Source organism: Carettochelys insculpta, chromosome 3, assembly GCF_033958435.1.
Source record: "Carettochelys insculpta isolate YL-2023 chromosome 3, ASM3395843v1, whole genome shotgun sequence".
Lineage (NCBI taxonomy): Eukaryota > Metazoa > Chordata > Testudines > Carettochelyidae > Carettochelys > Carettochelys insculpta.
This window is the reverse complement of record NC_134139.1, coordinates 123238053-123262684: the sequence shown is the minus strand read 5'-3', so window position 1 is coordinate 123262684 and position 24632 is coordinate 123238053. Positions and strand designations below refer to the sequence as shown.

Sequence of the window (24632 nt, the reverse complement as noted above, 5' to 3'; positions counted from 1 at the left end):
ATCAGAACCCCAAATTTCAGGTATCCATATGCAGAATAAGCAACTGTGTAGGATAAGGACGGCCCTCCTGCTAGGATCTGTCTGGGTATGGCCCTGGAGTAAAGACACCCCACGCTCCACCTTCATGCCGCCTGTCAATTCTCTCTTCCTCCTTAGCATCCTTTCCTAATACAATGCTGCCCCAGTGATGTACGTGGCAGTCAGTGCTGGAGCATCATGGGAAGGTAATAGGTGGGGAGGAGTTACCTGTCCTGTGTACTCGTTAGTGTGTCCCCTCTCTTGGGATCTGAATCAGAGAAAGTCAAGTGTGTGGGAATTACTGTTGTGACAATAAACAGACTGTGCCAGGGTAACCCCTCAACATGTTGGGGTGGGGTGAGGCTGGATGTCTGTCTCTAGAGGCTGCTGGGAAAAATCTCTTACTGGTTTGTACTTTTTCCGGGTGGGACATTATTCATAGTTGTTATTAACACAGTAACTTTTTTAATGGTGTGTATTTTGCTTTATATATTTTTGGTACCATTTGCTGCCGTCAGGCCTGGAGATGAGGACAACAGCCAAGTCCTGCCTCCGGTGCTCTTGGGCCTGCAAGGAAGTGGGCCGATTAGTATCCTGACAGAAGCCGTGCTCTGAACTGGCAGAGCCATCCCTGAAGGTGGGGCAGCAAAAGCATTGTGGGCCTGCAGTGAGAGGCTGCTGAGCGGCTGCAGTTGCAGTACTTGGGTTTCCTGCCCACCCCCACACTGCAGCAGTGCAGGTGCCCAGGCGGCAGTGCAGAACAATGCCGAGCTCACAGCCCATGGAATCACAGGGATGTGTGAAGGGTTTGCTGTACATCGCCTCTGTGAGAAGTGGTCAGTGCCTGTGTAGATGGCTGAGGGGTTGCAACACAAAATGCTGTAGCACAGACGAGCCTCCTGAATGCAAGGAGTGGGTACTCAGCCACGCCGACAGCTGTAGGAAAGAGGTATGGCCAAGGCCTGGCTTCCCCTTTATAGTGGAAACTACCCTGAACCATCACTGCTACATGCACTCCTCGCTGTGCCTGCCTCTGCCTCACAGGGAAACAATGCCTCAAAACACTCATTCGGATACTACCCTAGCACCTCTTTTGCTCTGCAAACTGTAATCGAGCCCCCAAGATGGAAGTGCACAGGTCTAAGACATTCTACTGACCTCGCCACAATTATGCTGTGAACCAACAACGTTGGATAAAGTAAGTATTACTGACAAATGTGCTAAGAAGTCTCAGGGGCCCCATCTTCAGCTGGTGTGATTTGATTTATCTCCACTGGAGTGGATGGTGCTATGTAGATTTCTTCAGGGGAATGGGGGGAAGTGGAGCAGGGGAGGGGATCTGCCTCAGTGGTTTCTGCTGGAACTGTAACTATTGTGTTTATTGAAAGCTAATAGATCTGTAACAGGACAGACAGACCAATCACTATCTAAACGTGTTAGGTCACCACAGTCTCTCCTAGCCCAGAGGTCAAGTCTGAATTGATTGCTTTTATCCCCACTTATCAAACCATTTCTGAATTAATTCTGTGCGTGAGCAGCAACGCCTGCTTGACTGTGCAGCTTATGTCGTAGCCTTCAGACAAACAGCTCACTGTAGTCTGTGCCAGGAAATTAAGTTCAGACACATGATTCCTAGGGCAGTGACTCTACTAGAAATGGATATTAAAAAGAATCACAAGCTTGTTAATAAACTCGGTGGGTGTCTGGGCAGGATGAGAGAGAACAGGACCAGAAGGATGGAAAGCTCAGTCAATTCCCCTTCTTCCCATGCTGCATTTCATAACTGGAGTCTAGGGAGAAAGACTGGGTGGAACTCCCAGAACGTATATTCTCATGCTAGGGCAATCCCCTCAAGGATTTTGTTTTGTATTTTTAATTTTAAAACCATAAAAAAACCCAAACAAGCAGAAAAACCAACAATGGAGACTCTCCCATGTCTCCAAGCTGCTGCTGTATCCCTGCAGCCTCTGCTGGAACAAATTTGTTACAATGTCACCAAAGAGAAGCACTAGAGTTGGCAGAGAACACTACCTGTCTGGAGTTTAAAAAAAAAAAAGACTCAGGGTATTTAAAAAAAAATCTGAAAGGATAAATCATGGAAACAATTATGTCAACTATTAGCGATTTTAGTTCAATGTTAAGTAGCATGTGTTCCTGGAAAGGAAAAGCCACAGAGATAAAAAATGCTGAAGCTAGCACGTAACAGGAAGCAAGTCAGTGTTGGCAGACGACTGAGTGACAAATGCTGTGTGGGAAGACCTAAGCCAAAAACGCACTACGAAAATTTGTATGCTGAGAGAACTAATATGAAATCAGAAGCCTGGTAAAAAGTTAGAAATGAATACAAGAAACCTTACTCCATCTCATCTGGGAAAATGGGTCATGGGGAAATTCCAAGTTCTTACCAGAGCTCTGTCTCCCCTACTCTCCATCCCCTCTCTGAACCCCCAGGTCTCTTGAATTTGTCACTCCCCTGCTGACTGAGGTCAACCAGAGGGGATTTCCTCTGAAGCCCATCAGTGGTTTTACCTCACCACCCAGGGTGTGCTACTGAGATTAAAAAAAAAAAAAAAAAAAAAAAAAAAAAGAGTCATTACTCCTTTCCCTTTGTTACTACTGGCGCTGGAAATGAGAGGGATGAGCAACAGAAAGCAAACCCTGGTTGTTATGTACTGTTGTAGAGTCAATTGCAAACAATGTGGTCCAGTTAGGTAGAAAACCAGGTGCCAGCTCTGCAAAGGATTGACAGAGCACAAAGCAAGCTTCCACTCCTAGAAAAATTAAAGTAGGTACCCCAGAGAATTGAGACAAATGTACACAAGAGTTCACAAAACACGTACATGATCTACAAAAATAGCTCTAGGTGGGCTGGAAAGCATCAGAAAAATCCTTATTGTTTCATCAGTGCTGGAGTAGTATGGCCACAAGTGCTGCCAATATATGCAACCGACACATGGACTGGAAAATAAATCCCCTTTTACAAAGGCCATTTTAAATTTGTATCAGCTGCTACTGCTTATAATAGGAACCACTCTTTCCCAGCAGCTTTCCCAAGCAGGCATGTCATGTGTCTGGGTAAGAATCTACATCACTGATCTGGTTCAAACTTTAATGGGAACAATACCGTATGGGAAGCCGTGGGCAGGGTGTGACGTAAGAAGAACTCTTACTCACTGGTCTGCAGGAGAAAAGGAAGTATCATGGAGACAATTAATTCTGAACCTGGCCTTACAAGGCTGACACAAGCAACACTATTTAAGACAACCACGCAACACAATTACACTGTGCCCTGGAGGAAAGTGATGCGATGGTAGCTAGCAAAGAGGATGCACTAGCCTTTCAAATGAGTGTTGTTTTCATTACAATTCCTTTCCTTTCATTGTGCACTCCCTCACTAGAACAGCAAGACATTTTTTCACAACAAGGCAAGGCAAGAGAAGCCAAATGTTCACTAGAATATAAACAACCTTGTTTACATATTCGATGGCAGTACATAGGTTCTAGTCACACTCATTAACTCATACAGGATGCGACCATTTGTTTACTTCCTTATGATAACTGAGAAATGGTGGATGCACAGAACTAACCACTTTTTATTTACCTTTCATAAATCATGAGCAGTTGCACCTCTTTGCTTAAACCCAAAATAAAATTAAACTTTCTGGTCAACAAAATGTTACCACCAGCTGAGAAAGATTCATCTGGACCAAGAATCCCACATTCTAAGCCACTATGGCTTAGAAAGTCTCCATCTGTTTACTTTCAAAATATTTACATGGATCCAAAAGTAACACTTTTTGGGGCCTGGTGGAATAAACAAAGCAAGCAAGCTCTGGGAGAAAAGCAGAGAGGAGAGCATGGCCTATGTTGCTTTATTTTAAGCTTTAATTTTTAGAAAGGAACTGACAATTTGTCTCCCCCTTTCTTTTTCACTCCCTTGTGTCAGCATCACAGCAGAGGCTGTAGCTATCTAGATAAACAGCAGTCCCCAGATGCATACTCTTGGTGGGCTAGACTAACAGGTCATGGGAAACATGCAAAGGCAGTCCAACTTCTTTGTGCTATTATGTCCTCCACCATACCCATGTTCAAAACTGAGGTAAGAAACCATGATTAAAGTCAACTTAGAGCAGATTCTAGGCTAAAATGTTAGGTGATGCAGGGATTTTAAACCTGTTTCTAAGTTTCTTGGTTCATGTTACTTGCCCGAATTGTATCAGAAACCAGACAAAGTGAAACTGAAGATACACACAGTTGCCAACCTCAGTGGAAAAAGTTACTTTGCCGCAGGCTCTATCAGCATTAGTAAAATTAGGAAAACATTTAAACAAGATCTATCTATCAACCTTCAGTGCAGAACTCTCTGGAGCGATCCTGGAGCAGTCCAGTTCCATGCATCTTCTCTTGCTCAGGGCTCTGCTCTAAATACACCCTATACACAGTCCTAAATGAGTTAAGAATGGTCCATTATGTAAATATGAATTCCTCTTTCTCAGGAGCAGAAGTGGTGGCACAGAAGGAACTTGCACACAGTCAATTTGTGTTGGATACACAGAACCCAGTTCTCCTGACTGGCAGGCACATACTCTAATCACGAGATCAGCCTCTCTCCCTAACTTTAAATGTCTGCTTGTCTTCCCAAGTCCAAACATTCTTTACAGTCTCAGTCCAAACTTGTTGAACCCTAACTTTAGTCACTTTTTATTAGCCTATGAAATCCAAGATTATCCATACTGTAAATAAAACAAAGGCACCTGGGGCTTCCAAGGATTTCTAACGTATGAGTAGAGCTAAGCTATTTAGGGAGATGTAACCCAGGAAGGAAACAGGACATCCAGTGATTTCCTATTAATTTTGAGCTCTGAAAATGTTGTCCAGTGGTCATATATTTTCCTACTAAAACAAATTGTTAGTCATGGCAAACTATACCCTGGGGGCTTTCAAAGAGATTAAAAAGTGACACTGAAAGAGAAAGGAGATCATGATTTTTTCTATTGTGCATTTTTCTCCTTAACTAATTTTATGAGTTGGCTCCTACTGCCTTTACTTAAGCGCACCTCTCACATCACACACAGGACAGGCCCTCGTATACCAACGTGCACTGAGTGCTACTGCTCTACAGATGTACATCGGACATGCAGCTTCTCCTGCCCTCAGGCTCAAACTGGCATTAATTAACTCTGCCTCAGTGTGGACCACAGCTTCTTTCAACATTCAGAAAGAAACAAGGGGTTCTCCCTGTAAGAGGATTCCTCCAACTGCTTTCAAGTAAGTGGAATGACACAGTAAGCAACTGTTAGCAGTAGTGTGAGTGGAGGCTGGTTAGGGTGCCACATTTCTGTAAACAAGTGCAGCTGACAACAGCTGAAAGAAATTGATAGGGATACGAATGGCATGATGGCTTTTGCTCTCACTGATCTGAGAACTTTTTGGCTCATTTGGTGAACATTAGGGAACAGGAAACCAAAAGAAAACTGATAAAATGGAGAGAATCCATACCCAGAACAGGGACATTTGGTTAAGATGAAAACTCTCAATGGGTTAGGAAGAACTTAACCCTCCATACTTTTGATCTCGATATGGTTTAACAAAAAGGCCCACGAGTGAAGGGAATTCAGATAGCTGGAGTGGTATTTATTGACCTATATTAGGCACATACTGCTACTGGGCAGAGCAGAACTCAACCCCTCTGCTTTTGTCAACTGGAATAAATGCTGAAAAGTTGGGAATGACTAATAAAGAATTACTGCATGCAAAGTGTGCGTGTGATGGCTCAGCAGGCCAGGAGGGTGGTGGAGTGGAGCAGGCTGCAGGTTACCGCCAGCTCCCACTGTCCACATGGTGAGTGGAGTAGGCGACCCCTGCTGCTGCTGCTCCAGGCCTTGTAGTCCCCTGGGTCCCTCCTGTCTACAGGATGACTGGAGTGGCTCCTGCAGGGTCCCCCAGAGTGCAGTGCCTGGGGCAGCTGCCCCTATTTACCCGATGGATGGGACAGGTCTGGATTTCAGCGGCAGGTTGGCCAGAATTAGCTAAAGAAGTCACAGTTCAGCAATTATATATTCCTCTTCTCCTGGACTTTAGGCACTGCCTCTGCAAAGCTCTCGCCCTCTATCAGGATTTGGAATTCAAACGTGTTAGATTTTTTTTTTCTTAATAGATGGTCAAAACCTGACCTTGACGTGACCTCTTAGTACTTTAGCAGGTTTTTATCTTCACCTATTCCAAAGACCACATTCAAGGTTATGTTTGGATTGTTCCCACCTTGTCTCGCTGTGTATTCATTGTCTTCAATCAATCTTGCTAATCCAAAGTCAGCAATCTTGCATATTAGGCCATTCCCCACCAGGATATTTGCCGATCGCAGGTCTCTGTGTATGTAATTCATTCGCTCAATGTAAGCCATCCCTGCAGCAACCTGTTAGAAGCACAGCTCTCAGTAGGCATGATTTAAAAATGAAGTCTCACACAGTTGCAATACAAAATACATGCAGTTAATGGCTTATGATTTTGATGACCTACCTGTGCCGCCATGTCCACTAAATTTGGTAATTTCAAGGCTCTTCCTTCTCCATCTTTTAAGAAGTCCAGCAAGCTCCCTGCAAATGCAAAAGGTAACACTGAAGGGCCACGTTCAGAAAACAAGGCTATTGATGAGGGAGGAATTCAGTTTAGTACACTGTATTTAAGAGCAATATTTTGCTTGAAATGATAATGTGTCAATTAAGGGGATATATCAAAAACAAGGCAACTCCCACTTGCAGATACATATGAATTACAAATGAATTCTTCATTATATTCTCCTCTATGTTTGTGGCAGATTATGTGATAGACCAAAGAAGGGAAAAAACAACCCCAGGTGGCAAGGAGGTGGAGCTGTTCCAAACAGCCTGCGGTGGTTGTGTCCATGCTCTGCTGCAGGCCCCCTTCTGCTTCTCACTGGCACTCTGCTGTAGTTCTCCTCCCATGGCCGGGGCCCTTGGCTTCAGCCAAGGGCTCTTGGCACCTGGAGATAGTGCTTGTGCTGCCTGCCAAGTGCTCCAGGCTGTGAGCGAGGGGGGCACGTTGCCTGCCTGGTGCTTTGGGCCTGGAGGTAGGGGGAAGTGTGTTCTGGGCTCTGTCAGGGGAATCTGGGTGGCAGGGGCAAGGCCTCAGGCACAAGTGGCAGGACTGGCTGGAGGCCAGCCTCCCCCAGTCCATAGCCCACCCACCATCCAGACCACTTTTAAATTTTCCTGAATATTATTGACAAAATACATAGGTCTAACTTTTCATGCATGTGCTAATGATCTTTGAAACCATGTACCCACTGCTCTCTCAAGGCCTGATCTAGCTGAAAATATCCACGCAGTTCCAGCATACGAAAACTAGCAAGAGGCCAATGCGGCTCCCTTAGCAGTTGTTTAGTGACCTGAAAATGAAAAAGGAATCCGAGAGGCAGGGACATGAGCATTCTAGAGAGGGATACAGTTGCTGCACAGATGGGGTCAATAGGAGAGCTGCTGCTTCTTTGACCACAGGACGTTGTTGCAAGGAGGGAAGACTGCTCAGAAGAGACATGGTCCATCTGAGAGCATCTTTGCACACTGACTCATTGTGGTGGGGCAACTGCCTCAAGCAGTAAGAAAAAAGGGGTTAAAAGCACCACAGAGGCTGCAAAGAACCCACTAAAATCAGAAAAGGACTTGTTGAGACAACCAATAAGGAGGAGGCTTGTTGAAGCAGCCAATCAGGGCCAGGGAGGGTGATACAAGAAGGGCTGTTCAGCAGAGCAGAAGGGAGGCTATCTTCAAAGTGCAAGTGAGAAGGACTAGGGGCTGAAAGGAGGATCTTAGACAGAGCAGAGACGGGCACCATCAGTGGAACGAGAGGGAGCGCCAGAGAGATGTAAGCCCTGACACAAGGGGTGAGAAAGAGCTGGGGCTATGGGAAAGTGGCCCAGGGAAAACAGGCAGCAGGTAGGTTCCCCCGGTCATGACCCAGAGTAGTGGGTTGGCCTGGTGCCCCTCCTTTGCACCCCACTTGCCAATGAGAAGAATGGTCAGTATTCAGACTCCAGTTTGCCCATGAGGTGAGGGACTGGACCTTGGACTGCAGGTTGGCCACTGAGGCAAGTGTAGGGCTAAGGACTACCAGCCCCCGGGAGAGGGTAGAAAGCGGAGTGGGGCACTGCCAGAGGGCTGTACTCACAGAAGGATGCCATAGGCAGGGGAGCAACTTGGGTCCAAGTGAGGAGGGCGCTCTGTTGAATGAAAGCTAATTCCCAGGATGGCCAGCAGAAGGCGTGGCAGAGGTGACCCCTGATCCCTGCCACACTGGTCAACTGAGCGAAGAAGGAGCTATGTCAAGCTCAAAGTGGGCAAGGTGACAAAAAGCCTCTAAACAGGTTTTAAAAAGGGTGACTGCAACAGAGGACTAAATATCAGGCAGAAAATCTGAAACTTTAACAGAGATCCAAGCAATCCAGAGAAACTGAAGAATTAGGTTGAAATGGAAAAGATGATGTTCGAAAGACAAATGCAAAGATTATGCTTAAGAAGAAAAAAAATTAAACGCACAAATATAAAATGAGGGGTAACTGGTTAGGCACTGGAGAAAAAGATCAGGATAACAAACAATGAGAGTCAGCAAAGTAATACAGCTGTGAATAAACAGGGGTGTTGTAAATGTAAACCACAGGAGTGAATAAAGGGGAGTATTGCAAACATAACACACAGCAGGTGGTTGTCCCACTCTACTAGGCACTGGTGAGGCCTCAGATGGAGTGATGTCTCCTGTTCTGGTATGCACGGTTTAAGAAGGTTGTGGACAAAATAAAGAATGCCCAGAGGAGAGCAAACATGATAAAAGGGTTAGACCTATGGAAAAAAAAGTTAAAAATTGCGTGGCTAGTCCTGACAAAAGACGCCCGATGAGGGAATTGAGAACTAAGGTTTCAAACAAAGAGGACCTGGATTAGGGTATTTCCATGTCCACTGGAGGTAACACAAGTAGTAATCATCTTAGTTTGTAGCAAGGGAGAGTTAGAAAGTTCGTCCTTCATTAAGTTCTGGAGCAGGCTTCCAAGGGAGGATGTAGAATCCCTGTCACCGAAGACTTTAAGACCAATTTACATGCACTCCAGTCTAGATACACGTGGCTCTGCCTCAGTGTAGGAGTCTACACCACATGACTTCACGATCCCTTCCAGTTTTATATTTCTATTCTAAACTATGCGACCCTGGAAGGTCTCAGATCTAGCCCAGCCTTTTCCAAGGAAAGGGTCAGCCTGAAGCCTAAGAGGCTGACAGACCTACCATTCACAGAGGCTGGGTTTCCTTACATGATAAAAAAATCCATAGCACACCTCTTAAGTGACATGTAAGAAGACATTACATCTAAAAAAACTGCATTATGCAATTGTTGAAGACAAAGTGGGGGCAGTTTTTAAAGCAGATTTCAAAAGGAGAGAGAGCTCACACTGCCCCTACTCCACTGCCCAGGAGCACTGCTTACTCGAGCCAGGGGAGAAAGTGGGAATGTGACATAGCAGTCTATTGGTGGATCATTGTCCTTTACAAGGAAATCTTGTCTCTGACAAACACTGAGAGCTGCTAATTTATGGACACTCAAGCATTCAGAGATAGATGTATGAATAATATTTATGGAATAGTATAACTACCCTGAAATTATGCCCCTATAGTCTTGGCATGAAAGTGAATCACCAAGGGATCATGTGTCTCAGTGATGGCCAATTCATGGGGGATGGAAGTGTTATCCTTCTCTGGCTAGCCAACAATGGAATGTATTGCCTGGTTTTCGATCTTTGCAATCAAAACAGAAAAGACAGTGGAAAACCATCAAAGAAATACTGAGACCACTCCATTGAAAAAGAACCATAGGACTCTGTTGATGGAGGAAATCACCCCAAATATAGACAAACAACAGATTCACAGTATCACAGGGTAACACAGACACTCTGAATCCACTCACAATGGAGATACCTTGATGAGTGGGGGTGCTTCATGAAAGACTGCTAGCCCCACGGAGCTAGACCCAAATGCTGCAGAAGATCGAACGATAAGGTAAGAATTTACTTTATTAGTTACTCTTCCTATTAATAAAGCATAGATCCTAGTTCATGAGTTGTGTTTTGTTTTGTGTGTAAGTTGTTTCCATCACTCACCCTTGTGCTATCTGAATCTCCATCCTCTCTAAAATTTTCTCTTCTCTTACTGTAATTTACTTCAAATGTTATGTGTGACACAAAATGGTGAACTATGGCAAAGATGGTAAACAAAACATCTGGATCTGCATGTGTATCCAGTCACCAGGAGCTGAATATTACAAGGGGACGCCTTGAAAGGATCCTGGGCTGGAGCGCATCTCTTATCAACTAGCGGGGCTGGGAGGAAAGTGTTTGAGAAGCCGACAAGCTGGATGTATTAGGGAACTGATGCCCAGCTGGCACAGGCAAGACTCTCTTACACTGGTGGCATATGGTAACAAGGTAATGCTCAGCCCTGCCAAACAGCCATGAAGCATACCAGGCAATGTCCCTCTCATTTTTTCCCATCCAAATATGGAATAAATTTTGTTAAGTGCACTGAAGCTTATGTTGATGTGCACCTCCAGTAGAAACACATGCTGCCTACTGTAGGTGGCAGCAGGTGCTCTGCTAATCATGCGGGCCACGTTTGAATTTTGCCTGGATGACTGCGCACATGCACACGTTACAGGGAACACAAATACAGGGGGTTCCCCTTTGCTTTCAGCTGAGTCGGGAGAACTACTCCTTGCTCCCTTGCCCTTACTTGAACCCCTGAGAAGGGATGGGAAACAGTCTTTGTTTAAAGGCAAATGAATTGATTTAAAAAATACAGAGAGAAGACAGAAAATTAGGCATTTCCTTGTGGTTAAATCTTCAATCAAAATCCTAAACACAAGGTCCAAAATGGCACAGTCAAAACTTATGAAAAGTCTGAGCCAAAAGAAGCTTCATCTTTCAGAAGTATTTCAAGAAGAGAGAGAGTTTTCCAGAAAAACACACAGTTGACACTGAGAGCCTTTGATTGTAACAGGCAAGGTAGGGAATGCTTGGCTGCCTCTGAGGAGAGAGGGGAAGGGACACCTGCCAGGAAAATAAAAATCAATTCCAAATAGACTAAAAGAAATGACTAAAAATTGTTAAGAAGTATCCCCATTGCACAATGAAAAAATTCCGTTTAGAACTTATTCATTTGGTTCATGTACTTTTCCAAAACACACACATCTTTTGGTCTTCCCTTCAGCACTGATGCAACGCTTTTAGTTAAAAGTTTTCCTTTGCGCATTTTACTAGACTGTTACCACAGTTAAGTAGCTAAAAGTGTACAGTAGACCCCCAAGTTACGCTAAGGTTGTGTCCTGGGCAACTTCGCATAACTCAAATATTGTGCACGTTGGGGGGGAGCTGGGAACCAGTTTCCTGGCTCCTGCCAGTGAAGGGGAGCTGGGTGCCAGGCTGCTGCCAAGTTCCCAGCTCCACACCACTCTTGGGGACCGGGAAACTGCTCCTGTCAGCCCCCCCCAGCTGGGGGAAAACTGGAGAGAAGTTGGACCGGTGCAGCTGCCTGTCCCCCAGCTGGGGGAAACCAGGCAGAAGCTGTGCTGCCATGGCTGTTTGCCCACCCGGCTTCCCCCAGCTGGAAGAGCCGGGTGGGCAGACAGACACGGCAGAGCAGCTCCTCCTAGCTGTGGGAGCCGGGGGCTGGAGCGGGGAGCTGGCACAGAAGCTGCGCTCCCATCAGCCCCCAGGATTTCGACTCACATTAACAGAAGTTGAAATCGTGTGTAATCGGGGGGCTTATTGTATGTACATATATTTTACAATGACCTATGGAGCAGTCTGAAAATAATGCTGTTTTCTGGGTGCAGTGTGTCTTTCAAGGCTCAGAACTGCCAAAGGAAAAAAAATCATCTCAGGTTGATAACATGAACATCAACAATAGATTCAATATGAACATTCTGGTGCCAGGTAGATTTCTTGAAGCAACATACAATATATTTCAAGGGTAGAAAACCTGAAATGCCTGCTAGCAAGGAGGTTAAGATGCAACTTGAACTGGAACAGTTCTGCTACACCTGCTGTGTAATTTTTTTTTTCAAGCTGTGTCTCTTGTACAGAAACTACATATACTTTTTCAATTCTTGGGGCCCAGTTCTGACCCCGAGGTAATGATATATGAACTACTTATGCCCAGGACTGAATTCGGCCCAATATTTTTTGCATGGTGCATGCATACCCACCAATCCAGACTGCTTGACCATGCAAAAAGGAACGTTACTGATAAAGATTGAGGTCAGAAGCACTATTTTACCTTTATTCATGTACTCTGTGACAATATAGATCGGCTCTTCAGACACCACGGCATAAAGCTGGACTAGCTTGTCATGCTTTAGTTTCTTCATGATTTGAGCTTCTTCTAGGAAGGATTCTGGGGACATCGTGCCAGGCTTCAGAGTCTTTATTGCCACTTTAGTATTTCCATTCCATGTACCTAAGATCAATCCACAGATACTTGTTACATTAAACGTTCTTCTGTCTGGCATAGAAAACTAACTCTTAAGTGCAGAGCAATTTAGAAGAACACCAATATTAATTTTAATTTTTAAAACCTTTATTTTTTGCTTTTTACTGTTTACATTTCAACCTGTCAATTTAGTACTTTTTTGGTGTAGCAAAATATTATTTTTCATTTTCATTACCCATACAGGGCCTGGTCTCACCATTTAATCAGGCACTGACATCAGTGGAAGTTTTGCCTGAGTAAGGAATTCTGGATTGAGCTCTTGATGTTGAAATTAGAGCACAGTAGAGCTTCAGGAATAGGACCGGCTAGGTCTCTACTGCTACAAAGCCAGCACTGTCAGAAGCAGATACTGACATAAACTAGTCTATTACAGAGTTCCTTGTAACTACAAGAGTCAGAAGGAAGTAAACAAAGGCAAATGCTTATTGTTTTTAAAATACAGAAATTAATGGTGCAGTCTCAACAGGCTCGTTGTGCAGTGAACATTGACTGAAAATGGCACCATGGGGTTCCATGATCATTGTTTCTCAATAATTTATCATAAAATGTGATCCCTGAAGAGTTGTTTCTGTGCATATTGCACCACACCTATACCAACAGCTTAGGTAATCAATTATACTGGGTGAAATTCACTGTGGGTGTGGGGGCAGGGAAAGACCTACATGCTATTTAAGTCCCACTTAAACCTTCAAAATATGGCCTAAGTAGGGCGGATAGGGTGCTAGTACTTTCACCCACAATCAACAAGGGGACCAAGCAAGTAGTATAAACAACCTAAAACCAAAAATGTTTGCACTTGGTGTTTGCACAGTTATAACTGAATTAGTGAAAAAATTCAAAAAAATCACATTCAGTTTGGGAAAAACGTGTGTGGGGGGAACTCTTGAGTTTTTCAAATAATTTTTTTTCTCTTGACTCGCTGGGCAAACTATCTATTAGTAATCCTGGCTTAGCAGAGTAGCTCATTTCAGTTGCACCTTAGATACGCCACAGATAAGTATTGGCTCTACCAAGCTCACAGCCATGAAAAACACATCACGGACTGCGAAATCTGCTCTTTTATGTGCTATTTGCTGGGCACCCACCTCTAAAGCCAGCACCCCATCAGGGGCAGCACAGATGTAAAGGTAGCAATACCACACCATGCCACTCTTATTTCTGTGCTGCTTCCTTCAGAGCTGCGTGGCCACAGAGTGGTGGCTACTTACGGAGAGCCCTGCTTTGCATGCACCAGCACAGAAGTAAGGGTGGGAATAGCATACTAAGTCATCCTTATTTCTGCACTGCTGCTGGCAGTGGCTCTGGCTTCAGAGCTGGGATCCCAGCCAGCAGCTGCTGTTTCTCCTGCTGCCCAGCACTGAAGGCAGTTCTCGCCATCAGCAGCAGCAGCACAGAAATAAGGATAGCATGAAATTTGTAATTTTTAAAATCCTATGTGTGTGAAATTGACCAAAACGGACCATGAATTTGGTACGGCTCTACAGATAAAGTAGTGAAAAACAAGCTAGGAGGAACACTGCCAGGCTTTTAGATTTCAGGGAGAATGTTGCAGGGTTGGGAGAATACTTTACCGCCTGTAAAACCGAGTGCAAGTTACATGGAGGTACTGAGAAACGGACAGCACCACTCAGTACCATGTACAGTTTCACTTTGTGGAATAACAGCTCATTTTTAAGTGCTATGAACGTGTACACTAAGGGTGAAATTCTGGCCCTATGAATGTCAGCGGAAGTTTTGCCATTGATATCAAGGAAGCCAGGATTTCACTCTAGCTTCATGCAGAATTAGCTGCACATTATCGTTTTACTCTCGACTTAATAAAATATCCCAGAACTCATATTATCAACTGTTAGGATGCGTGTAGTTTGTGGTTCTATTGTGAAAATACTTTTATCTTTTGTAAATTTCTCCAGTTTAAAAAACAAAACCAAAACAAAACAAAATGGTTTAAAAATCCCCAAAACCTCACTGAAATTTTCATTGAAGTAGTTGCAATTTCTGTCACTATGATTTAGTATTCTTATCTCCTAGTGAGACCATCCCTTGCAGTAACTTCCATTACTGGAAATCTGCTTATGTACAGTATTTTGTCTACAGCTGGTTGCCTTCCATTAAAATACATTATTGAGCAAAACCTGAGTAATTTTTTTAGCATTTAATCAACTCTAATTTTGTGCAGCTTCAGGATCTAGCATAGATTGTTAACACAGATTGTACCCCTGTTATTACAGAGATAATCTTAATTGCATTTGCATTTGTTTTTGGTTTTGTCAGCTGCACTGCCCAGAACTATGACTGTAGTATTTTTAAGTACTACTATTTGAGACACTATTATATTTGCTGCTGAAGTTGATTCTAACATTAAATCTATGACATAAAAAGCAAGTCACTGACAAGTGGCAGAAACTTTCAGGAAAGTCTGCACAACTCTGTTGTGGTTTTGTGCCATTCCCACAATTCAAAGCAGCTGCAAAGCCCCAGTTTAACCTACTAGTTAAGCTGGGCTTGCAGCTGCTTTGTGTCACTGCAGAAGCACAAAACAGCTATACCACCCTGGTCCAACTGGCCCATGATTCTTAAGTAATAAAACTGCTAATGATGTCTTAACATATTGGGAAACATTTTATTTAATTTTGATAGGGCTGTGTGGAGCATAATTTAGTGCAAAAACTCACTCACTCCTTGTAGTAGTACCAAAATACAGCATAGCTGCTAAGATTTAAAAATATACAATTTTTAAAACAATATTAAAATATTATTTTATAATCAATAAATATTAAAGCCCACATGGAGAGGATTAAGTGGGCAAGGCCACAGCCACTGAATTTACTACTTGCATTTATCCCTAGATTTCTTTACTCAGGGTATATGAATTTCAAACTAAAATAGTACAATGAATGCCTGGGAGAGCTATCGTGGAAAAGTCAGCTATCTCCATATGCAGTCTTATTTTTAAAACAGGACAAGTAGCCCTGTTTAGGGCCCAATCCTGTAAACACTTCCTTGTTTGAGGAACTTCACAGATTTTTGTGCTTTCAGGATCAGGTGCTTAATTAACAGTTTTGCTGCACACATTCAGAATTACTTCTATCTCATAATAGCCTGCTTGATCCCTTCAACAGATACAGGGCAACACTTCAAACAACTTGCTTGTTTTGCTTACAAATCTGTATTTATAAAAGGTTTATTTCTTTTAAGATGGCCTTAAAAGATCCATCCAAAACAAAACATTCTCTGCCTTACCACGCCACACTTCTGCGAAACACCCCTGACCAAGCTTCTGTTCCAGAAACAATGAATCACGTGCAACTTCCCATGCATCTTTAGCCAATCCAACAGTTTGTGGGGTATGATTCGAAGCAATCACAGTTAAGTTAAAACATAAACCATCAGCTTTCTCTATAGGGAAGGAAATTAATAAAAAATACTTATAATCCAAAATTATGCATGCATTAAGGAAGATGGAAGGTGATTTGTTCTTCAGTGCCATGTTAAGATCATTTACAAACACTCATATTTGAAACTGAAGGTATGGAGTATATGCCATCTTGTCAAAAAAGGTCCTTTGTATAATTAAGACTACAACGTGCTCCTGGCTGTATTATTAAGGGTAGGGTAATTTGTTGAAACTGAAACTTTTCAAAGAAACATATGGTATCTCTTTTCTTTTGCCATAAATTACTTCAGATGTTTCCAATTAAAAATTTGCAGAGTCAGACACGTGTTGTCCAACACATTTTTCTTAATTAAAAGAAATTTTTTTTGGCTGGCTATACAACATTTTAACTTCCACCTTCCACCTTGAAATACCCAAACAGGAAGACTATTTTAGAATAATAGTTTCACTCCATACCCATCCATACTTCCCCAAACTGCCCATTTCCCAGTCTCTTGATCAACTGTAGGGATTCTCGCGGAATTTCCCAGACATCTTTGGTTTTGACAGACAGATCAGTAAGCCTTGGCATTCCTTTATGACAGGGCACTACTAAGCGGCAGCAAAGACCCGCAGCTCTCTCTGACGGAGCAGAAGTACAGCAAAGAGGAAAAGAAAAAAAGTTTGACACGTGAAACAAAAACAGTAAGGATAAAACCAATGCCACTTGCAACAGCTGTTAGCAGCATAACAAAGCATATTTGAAGATTAGAAACTGAACACTGAAATATATTCACTTGAGACAGAACAGGAAATATTTTAGTACCTGCTTCTCCACTCAAACTGAAGGTGACTGCCAACTATTTTGTTGCTTGAGGTATATTAAACTCAGGATTTGAGTCTAATACTGCAATAATGCATATTCATAAACAATTGGTGCTGTATAAACGAGTACATTTATTTAAAAATACCAATGGTGACCCATAAATGGGGTTATTTATACACTTCACATGAAATTGAATTATAAAAAGAAATTAGTAACAACTTTTTCAGTTTTTCTGAAAACCACTGAATGACAAAATATTGGTGGGCACTTTATGGTATTATAGGTTTTTGTATTGCTTTCAGCGCTGCGTGATGGCCACCACATTGGCGTACACACCAGGGACTGATCTGGGAATATCTAAACCAGTAAGCGTGAGCTGCTGTAGCTTCAACTAAAGCTCTGTAGACAAAGGCTATAGATCCACAGAGAGAAGGGACTCCCCATTGGTAGGTTACATCTGCTCCTTTTTAAACAGATTAATACTAATTTTCATTGTAAAACACACTGAAAACTGGTTAGCAGCAGACAGGATTGGAACAGGAATGACTCCCTTCGGACAATTTTAGGCTTCCCATTCTATTATTAATAATCATTATGATTCATATCGGGGTCAGCAACCTTTCCAAGCTGGAGTGACGGAATGAGACCTTTTAATCTCTACATATGGTCTGAGTGCTGGAGATACTTTTTAAAGTGACTAATAGTCATACTTGCAACAGCTTCACTAATAAATGAATTAAGATGCAGAGTTTTACTTTTAGGTGGTGGTTGGTAGCATTAGCTGGTCTTTTGTTAATTCACAGGCGACATGACTTTGAGCAAGCTCTTGGCTGCATGGGGTGGAGGGGCAGGGCTGAGTTTCCACCTCACATGCTGATGAAAATCGGCCCGTGTGCCACTCTTGGCACTTGTGTGGGAGTTGCTGACCCGATTTATATATTGCTGTATCGGCACAGTGCACAGTCAAAAACAGACTGGACAAGAAGGCTCCCTGCCCTGATTGCATTCACAGTTTAACAGAGTCAACAGAAAAGAGCAAGTAGGTGGATCACTACGAAAAAGTTTTCATTCACTTTTCTGACATTCCTTCCTAGGCAGATGACAAGTCTGTGCATCAGAATGAAATAGGAAGGGCAGAGGCAAAACAAAGTCTGCCTTCTCAGCGGAACGTTGAGGGTGACAAGAGCTCTCTTTAGGTAGCTGAAATGCTTCTGCAGGACAAAGCTTGTACCCCTTTTAGAAGAGGCCCAAAGACTGCAAATCAGGGAACCGGAACCAGCAAGTCAGTCTGTTTTATTTGGAACACCTGTGCTGGCAAAGCTGGAAGAAGGGCTACTTAGGGCTTGTTTATACTTACTGGAGGCTCAATGCTCCTGAGGTCAATCTTCTGGGGTTTGATTTACCATGTCTACAAAGGACCCACTAAATCAAATTCTGAGGGTGCCCCCAATGACCCCAGTACTCCTTGTAAGGAATAAGGAAGTCAAGAGGAAAAAACCTCCTGCTCTGCAGATGGAGCAAAAAATTGATGTAAGGTACACAAACTTCAGCTCTGCAATTCATGTAGCTGGCATTTCGCATCTTACATCGATTTTTTTCAACCCTAGTGTAGACATGGCCTCAGTGAGTGTTTCTATGGATATCTGAAAGCCTCTGCATGAGTTCGGGTACCTTTAAACTGAAATTTAGGAATCTCATGGTCTCCTGCTCTCTTTTAATAAAGAAGGCGACATCAGCACTGACATCAAAGACATATTTGCTGCTCCTAGGAAACACACTGAATGCATAGGAATCAGAGCCCTACCAAATTCACAGCCATGAAAAATGCATCACAGACCATGAAATCTGGTTTCTCCATGTGAACTCTGGTCTTTTGTGACTTTAACTCTATATTATAAAGATTTCATGGAGAGACCCGTGTTTCTTAATTTGGGGTCCTGACCAAAAGGGAGTTGAGGAGTGGTGGGTCCACAGGGTTATGTTAGCAGAGTTATATATCACCACCATCATTTTTTCACGGTCTTCAGAGCTGGGTAGCCAGAGAATAGTTAACGGCTAATTGAGGGCCTGGCTCTGGAGGCAGCAGCGTAGATGTAGAAGTGGCAATGCCACACCTTACTTCAGAAGTGCTGATCCTGGTGGTGGTTCTGCCGGCAGATCTGGGCTCCAGGCCAGCAGCCACCAATCTCCAGCTGCCCAGTTTTGAAGGCAGTGCAAAAGTAAGGGCAGCAGTACCGCAACCCTTCTTGCAATAACCTTGCGACTCCCAAATCCTTTTTGGAGCCCTGCATTTACAACACTGGGATTTGAGATTTAAATGGCTGAAATAATGAAATTTACCATTTTTAAAACCTATGATCATGAAATTGACAACAACGGATTGTGAATGTGGTAGGGTTAGAATAGATCAGACCAGACCCACTTTTTCATGAGTATCCTGTCACTCCTCATGTTATGACATGGGTGGCTGGAAGTATAACTAAGTGTCTTATTAATGGAAAGAACGACTGACTTAAGGTCATCCTAGTAAGAGCCAGTATTACGTTAGTAAATTGATCCCTTAGCCTTATCTATGAAAGTCAAGATATTGTACCAGAGATGAGAAGAAATGCCTTGGACCCAAATAATTATTCCTGTATAGTGTAGAATCACCAGGAGTGTAAGTTATAACCACTACCTCAGGTAGGCCCATGAGGCAGAGGGAAGAAGAAAAAGCAGGGCAGGGCAGGGCAGGAATATGGCATGCAGCAAACTGAGTATGGCTATAACATACAGCAAACATCCCATGAAAGCTTCTCTTAAAAGTATGTGCTTCTATTTCAAATTATACCTGTGGAAAGGTAGTTAACCTTTTATGTAAATATTAGTGAATCTGTTCAGACCACAGACCTTTAAGTTGTATGCACTGAATATTTAAATTGAAGCTAACAATAGAGAATAAAACAATGCAAATTGCACTTCTGGCTAGAGGAAAAAAGGTATCACTTCATTAATTATTATGCAATGAAAATGTTGAAGGAGAAATGGAATATAAGGCCCTTGCCCCAGAAGTAGTAATGCATGAGTTCTTTTCTTTGCTTTTTAAAAAACCAGCTATTTGTATTTTACATAGATAAAACATGGAGAGTGCTGTTCACGGGACACTAATTCAATGGAAAAGTAGAGGCAATATAACATACAGAAATGCTTAAGGAAGTATGAGTACACATTTCAAGTCAAATGGTTTCTTTCTTTGCCTTTAATGACACTTTCATGCAGCTAAAATTAGTGTGGAGCCTGCTTGCTCCACAATTAATACTTTGCTATAACATGTTATATGTCAGCACTTGCCAATGCTAAACACATTCAGGCATTAAACTGTGAGAGCAGGGCTGCCAGTGGGTGGGGCAGAGGAGCAAAGGGAGCAGCTGCCCTGGGGCCTGGCCATTTAAAAGGGCCCAGGGCTCTGGGCTGCAGCCACTGCTATCATGGCACCACAACAGGTATTCATTAGCAGAGGCATGCTGGCTGTTTCACACAGGGGCCAGACACTGAATGCGCATGGGAAACATACCGATTTTTGACCCCAGCATTCAGGCACAGAGGCAAGGTGTATAGGGAAAGGCTGCACTACAGTTGTTTGAGAACTACCCAATCTGCATCTAAACAGATGATTTATGCCCTAAATACACACAAACATCTAGAGCAGGATATTCAAAAGGACTCAGTGTTGACTCCACTCTCCTTCTAAGGGCCCATCTACCCAAATTTGCACCAAGCCAGGCAATGAATCTGCACCACACTAACCTGACGAATGTATCTGATGAAGTTGATCTTACCCACAAAAGCTCATTACCCAATAAATAAATCTATTAGTATTTAAGATGCTACAGGACTGCTTGTTTTTTTTGAAGCTGCAGATAACATGGCTACCCCTCTAAGACTATTTATCTTGCCAAGGGCTAACTGCCCATGGGTGCCCTACCGACGTACATTAACAGTTCATCAGTTCCTTTTGATCTGATCCTCTTAGAAATGGGACTGGATCAGTGTGCTAATGTGCATCACTGGGGTGCACATGGGCAGACAGTTTGCAGCAGGTGGGGTGGATTCACACCCCAGCTTGCTATGAACAACATCAGGGGTGTCCTCCTCCCTCAAGTGGCGCCAGCGGCAAGTGGTCTCCGTGGGGAGGTGGCCGAGTGTCGAACTGGCCCGCCGAAAGGCGGGTACTGTGCGCTCAGCTGCCAATCCCGGAGGCCGCCATCTTACCATTGCCTCTACCTGCACGTCGCTACTCTGACCATCGGCTTCTTCAATTACCTGACAAGACTTACCTACCGGATTGGACTTCTCACCTCAGAATACGTAACTTACCTGGACTAACACATTTTACAAATAACATTTTACACCTGAGACATTGGCGCCCCCAAAGGGGGAATAGGGGTCATGCCCCTGCAGTGTGCCGACCTGATGAGGTTGGCACAGAATCCGAGGGCCTGACCCTCAGGGTCGGGCCTTGGAGCCCAGGGTATACAAAGTACAGCACATTTAATTATTAAATGTTGACAGTTTTCTGTTATTAGTATTATTATTATTATTATAGTATATACTAAGGTATTTAGTGATAGCTTTATTAGGAAGGTATTATTCCTTGCCCTGTTTTACCCTCAATCCTCCTTTATATATATGATTGTGAGTGAAGGCCCAGCCTCCTCACCTCCCGCAGGCTGCCAACACAGTGCTTCCTGTAGGAGAGCTTAGGCCTCCCAGGAGCAACTCATAAATAAAGCCCACAGAGGGAAACGGAAGGCCTCCCACAAAAAGAGGAGACAACCTTGACCGCTCCCGGGCTTATACTTTGGGGCAGGTGTAGCGCCCTGCCCCCGGTCAGGAGCGGGGGTTAGCACCCCTCGTTCTGCCTAGTTAAGTTGGCAGAAGGGATCTTTAACCCCCTAACCCTTTTTACCTTTCCTTCTTTGATAACGAACTAATTTTTGCCTTCCGGACCAATAAAAATTCATAACCACACAGAAGAATCTTCAAGGCAACAGGATGTTTATTGTAAGTTTATAGTTATAGTTTAGTTTGGTATAGTTAGTTTGTTATTTAATAGTGTGCTTTAATAAAATAGTTAATTTGTTTCACCTATTTCTGCCTTGTCCTTGGTCTCGCCCTTCCGTGCCAGCCACTTCCCACTAGGAGGCTTGGGCAGGGTCTAGTGAGAACCAGGGTGGAGCTCTCCTGCCTGGGATTGCAGCAGGGGGCTGTCTGGCTCCTGGGATCTGTGCTTAGGAGGCTTGTGACCTCCTTCTAAGGGCTTATTTAAATTACCACCTGTCCAGAAAAAAGCCCAGCATGGGGGAGCGGAGGCGGGGTTGGGGATTTCACATGTCTGAAAATTGTGGGTACCAGGTGACTTTTTTTTTGAAAAAGCGGTACTTGATAAAAAAGGTTGAGAAACACTGGAGTAGAACTCAGTTTAATTGGTTTGCCAGCTGGCAGGAGTGATCTGGCCATTAAATCAATTAAACTGAGTCCCATTCTTTCAGTGCAACAGGGCGCTGGGAGCCACCCCTGCCGCAATGTTTGTGGGGAGAGTAGGAAGGCTGGGACGACCCACAGCTGCAGTGAAGCAGCAGCAGGGGGAGGCAGCATGCAAAGCTTCTGGATAAGTTAATCCTGGTGTGGGGGGTGGCAGTTTGGGGCTGCGAGGAATTTAAGCCTGGTGGTAGGGTGGGGTGGTGGTGGTTTGGGGCTATTTTGTGTTCAGGCCCCTTTCAGGTGGACACCCCTGAACTACACGTTTGCGTAGGTAGGCTCTCAGCCAGCAGGGCTACAGCTACACTGGAGAGTTCTGTCAACAAAACCAGGGTTTTGTCAACAAAACTCACAGAACGTCTACACGCAAAACGCATTTTGTTGACGGTGTTCGGCTTCTCCATGATGAAGAACACCACTTTTGTCGACAGTTTCTGTTAACAAAAAGCCATATAGATGCTCTGGAGGGGGCCCTCCCTCTGTCAAGAGACAGGGCTTCCTGTTCACCAGGCAGTCCTGTTTGCTGAGCTTCCGGTTGGCCATTCTGGCACAAGAGTGACTGGCCAGTCCGGCCACTCTCTGTCGACAGAGCGGATCACTCTTTCAATCTGCTTTTGTGAGTGGATGTGACCTATCCACAGAAAGTTTCCTGGAAAATCTCTTCCGATAGCAACTTCTGTTGACAGATTGCTGTCGTGTAGACATAGCCTAGGAATTTTAACACTGATTTCAATGAGAGAAGGACTAGGCCAATCATAGGTACTCCTGAAAAAAAATGCACCCCATTCATTTTTTCTACAGAAAGAAAAGTATTTGCCTTTAAAACACAAAACTGGCACTATGAATAGTAGTGACACAAGTTCAAGTGAATCAGAAAATAAGGCAAAATTGGTAAGATCAGAAGCATCTGAATTATAAGTCTGAACATCAGCTACGAATGACCTCACACTCTCCTAGATTCTGAATCTAAATGCCAGACCTGTCCCATCCACAGGAGCACCCAGAGTGGTCAGCCCAGGCCTGGCGCTTTTGAGGGCTCCACGGTGGCCGTCCCAGCTGTCCTATGGATGGGAGGTGGGGGATCACCTGGGGCAGGGTGCAGAGGTGGTGGCAGCAATGGCAGAGAGCCCTCCCCCTCCCTCCCCCTTCGCCCTCACCATGTGGGCAGCATGCGTGGCAGCCTGGTCTGCTGTGCTCCGCTCCGCTCTGCTGTGCTGTGCCCTTCCAGCCTGCTGAGCCCCACTTCTCTGTGGCGGCAGGAAGCAGCCTCCGCTCCCCACTGCCCGTGGAGAAGTGGGACTCAGCAGGCTGGGAGAGCACAGCCATGCAGAGCGGGCTGCTGCTTGCACTGCCCACATGGTGCGTGCGTGTGTGCGCGGGGGGGGAAGCTGAGGGATGGCAACCTCCTGCTCTGCTGCTTCAGTTCTACTCTAGGCAATCCCTGGCCTGAGTGGTAGGGGAGGGGGTAAGGGAGCAGTGTGAGGGAGGAGCGAGGCCTGTGGCGCAATGGGGTTGCTCCAGCACCCCTCGCCGCCCCAGCCTTCGGGTTAGCACTGCTAAAGACTGATCTGTATTTTCCTGTTGACCACCAACTCAGTTATGGGTGGGATTTTTGTGGTTCAAGCTCAGCTGGAGTCTAAACCTGGGTAATTGTAAAAGTCTTTTTGTGGAGAGAACAAGATTATATCCAATGCAAGCAGTGAGTTTAAAAATGATGTCTGAAATGCCACGTACCAAACAGCCATTGCTGAATAATTGTATCACAATGAAGTTCCCCACAACCCTGTTCCAAAGCCATGCAGTTCACAAAGTACATAGCTTAGGTGAGTGCACCAAAGCGCTTTAGGGATTTTAGAAAGAAAGAAAAAAACAGGCAAACAGATGAAATTCCACTGCCTATGTACCCTATGAATGGTGTATAAAACTGTTTACAAACAATAGGAAAGGGACAATACAGATGCACTACAGTGAATGAGACATCTAGTAAAAAGACTCCTTAGGACAGTGGTTCTCAAACTTTTGTACACTGGGGATCAATGGTCCATTCACATGTGGAATTAATTTTGTTATGTGTACCAAGGCACCACAAGTAAAAACACATGCTGCCAGTTGTGGGCACTATGCTAATCAGTTGCACAGTATTTGAATCTCTCCTGGGTGGTCGCCCAAGAGCAAAACTTGCAGAGAACACTGCTGGATGACCCCTTTCACATAACAAGCCACTGAGTGCAACCTCCCCTTACATATATAAAAAGTGTTTTGATTTATAACTTGTTGGAGTCAAAGTGAGATTTGGGGTACAGGCTGACTTCTCGCAACCCACCATGTAATAACCTCATGACCC

The 24632-nt window shown here is 44.1% G+C and overlaps 1 protein-coding gene across 8 annotated transcripts in view; it reads right to left on the bottom strand.

The window, feature by feature from the left end:
- The window catches only part of FYN (FYN proto-oncogene, Src family tyrosine kinase), a 209848-nt gene that overhangs the window by 9882 nt on the left and 175334 nt on the right, over positions 1-24632 (bottom strand). For 6 of the 8 annotated variants that reach the window (XM_074990728.1, XM_074990727.1, XM_074990726.1 and 3 more), the window contains 4 exons: positions 16420-16584; positions 12354-12533; positions 6538-6614; positions 6280-6433 (listed from right to left, as the gene is read on the bottom strand). In XM_074990728.1, coding sequence (XP_074846829.1) covers positions 6280-6433; positions 6538-6614; positions 12354-12533; positions 16420-16584 — 576 coding nt within the window. Of the gene's footprint in view, positions 1-6279; positions 6434-6537; positions 6615-12353; positions 12534-15809; positions 15966-16419; positions 16585-24632 lie in introns of all 8 variants that reach the window. The other 2 variants (XM_074990731.1, XM_074990732.1) reach the window with 2 other exon arrangements.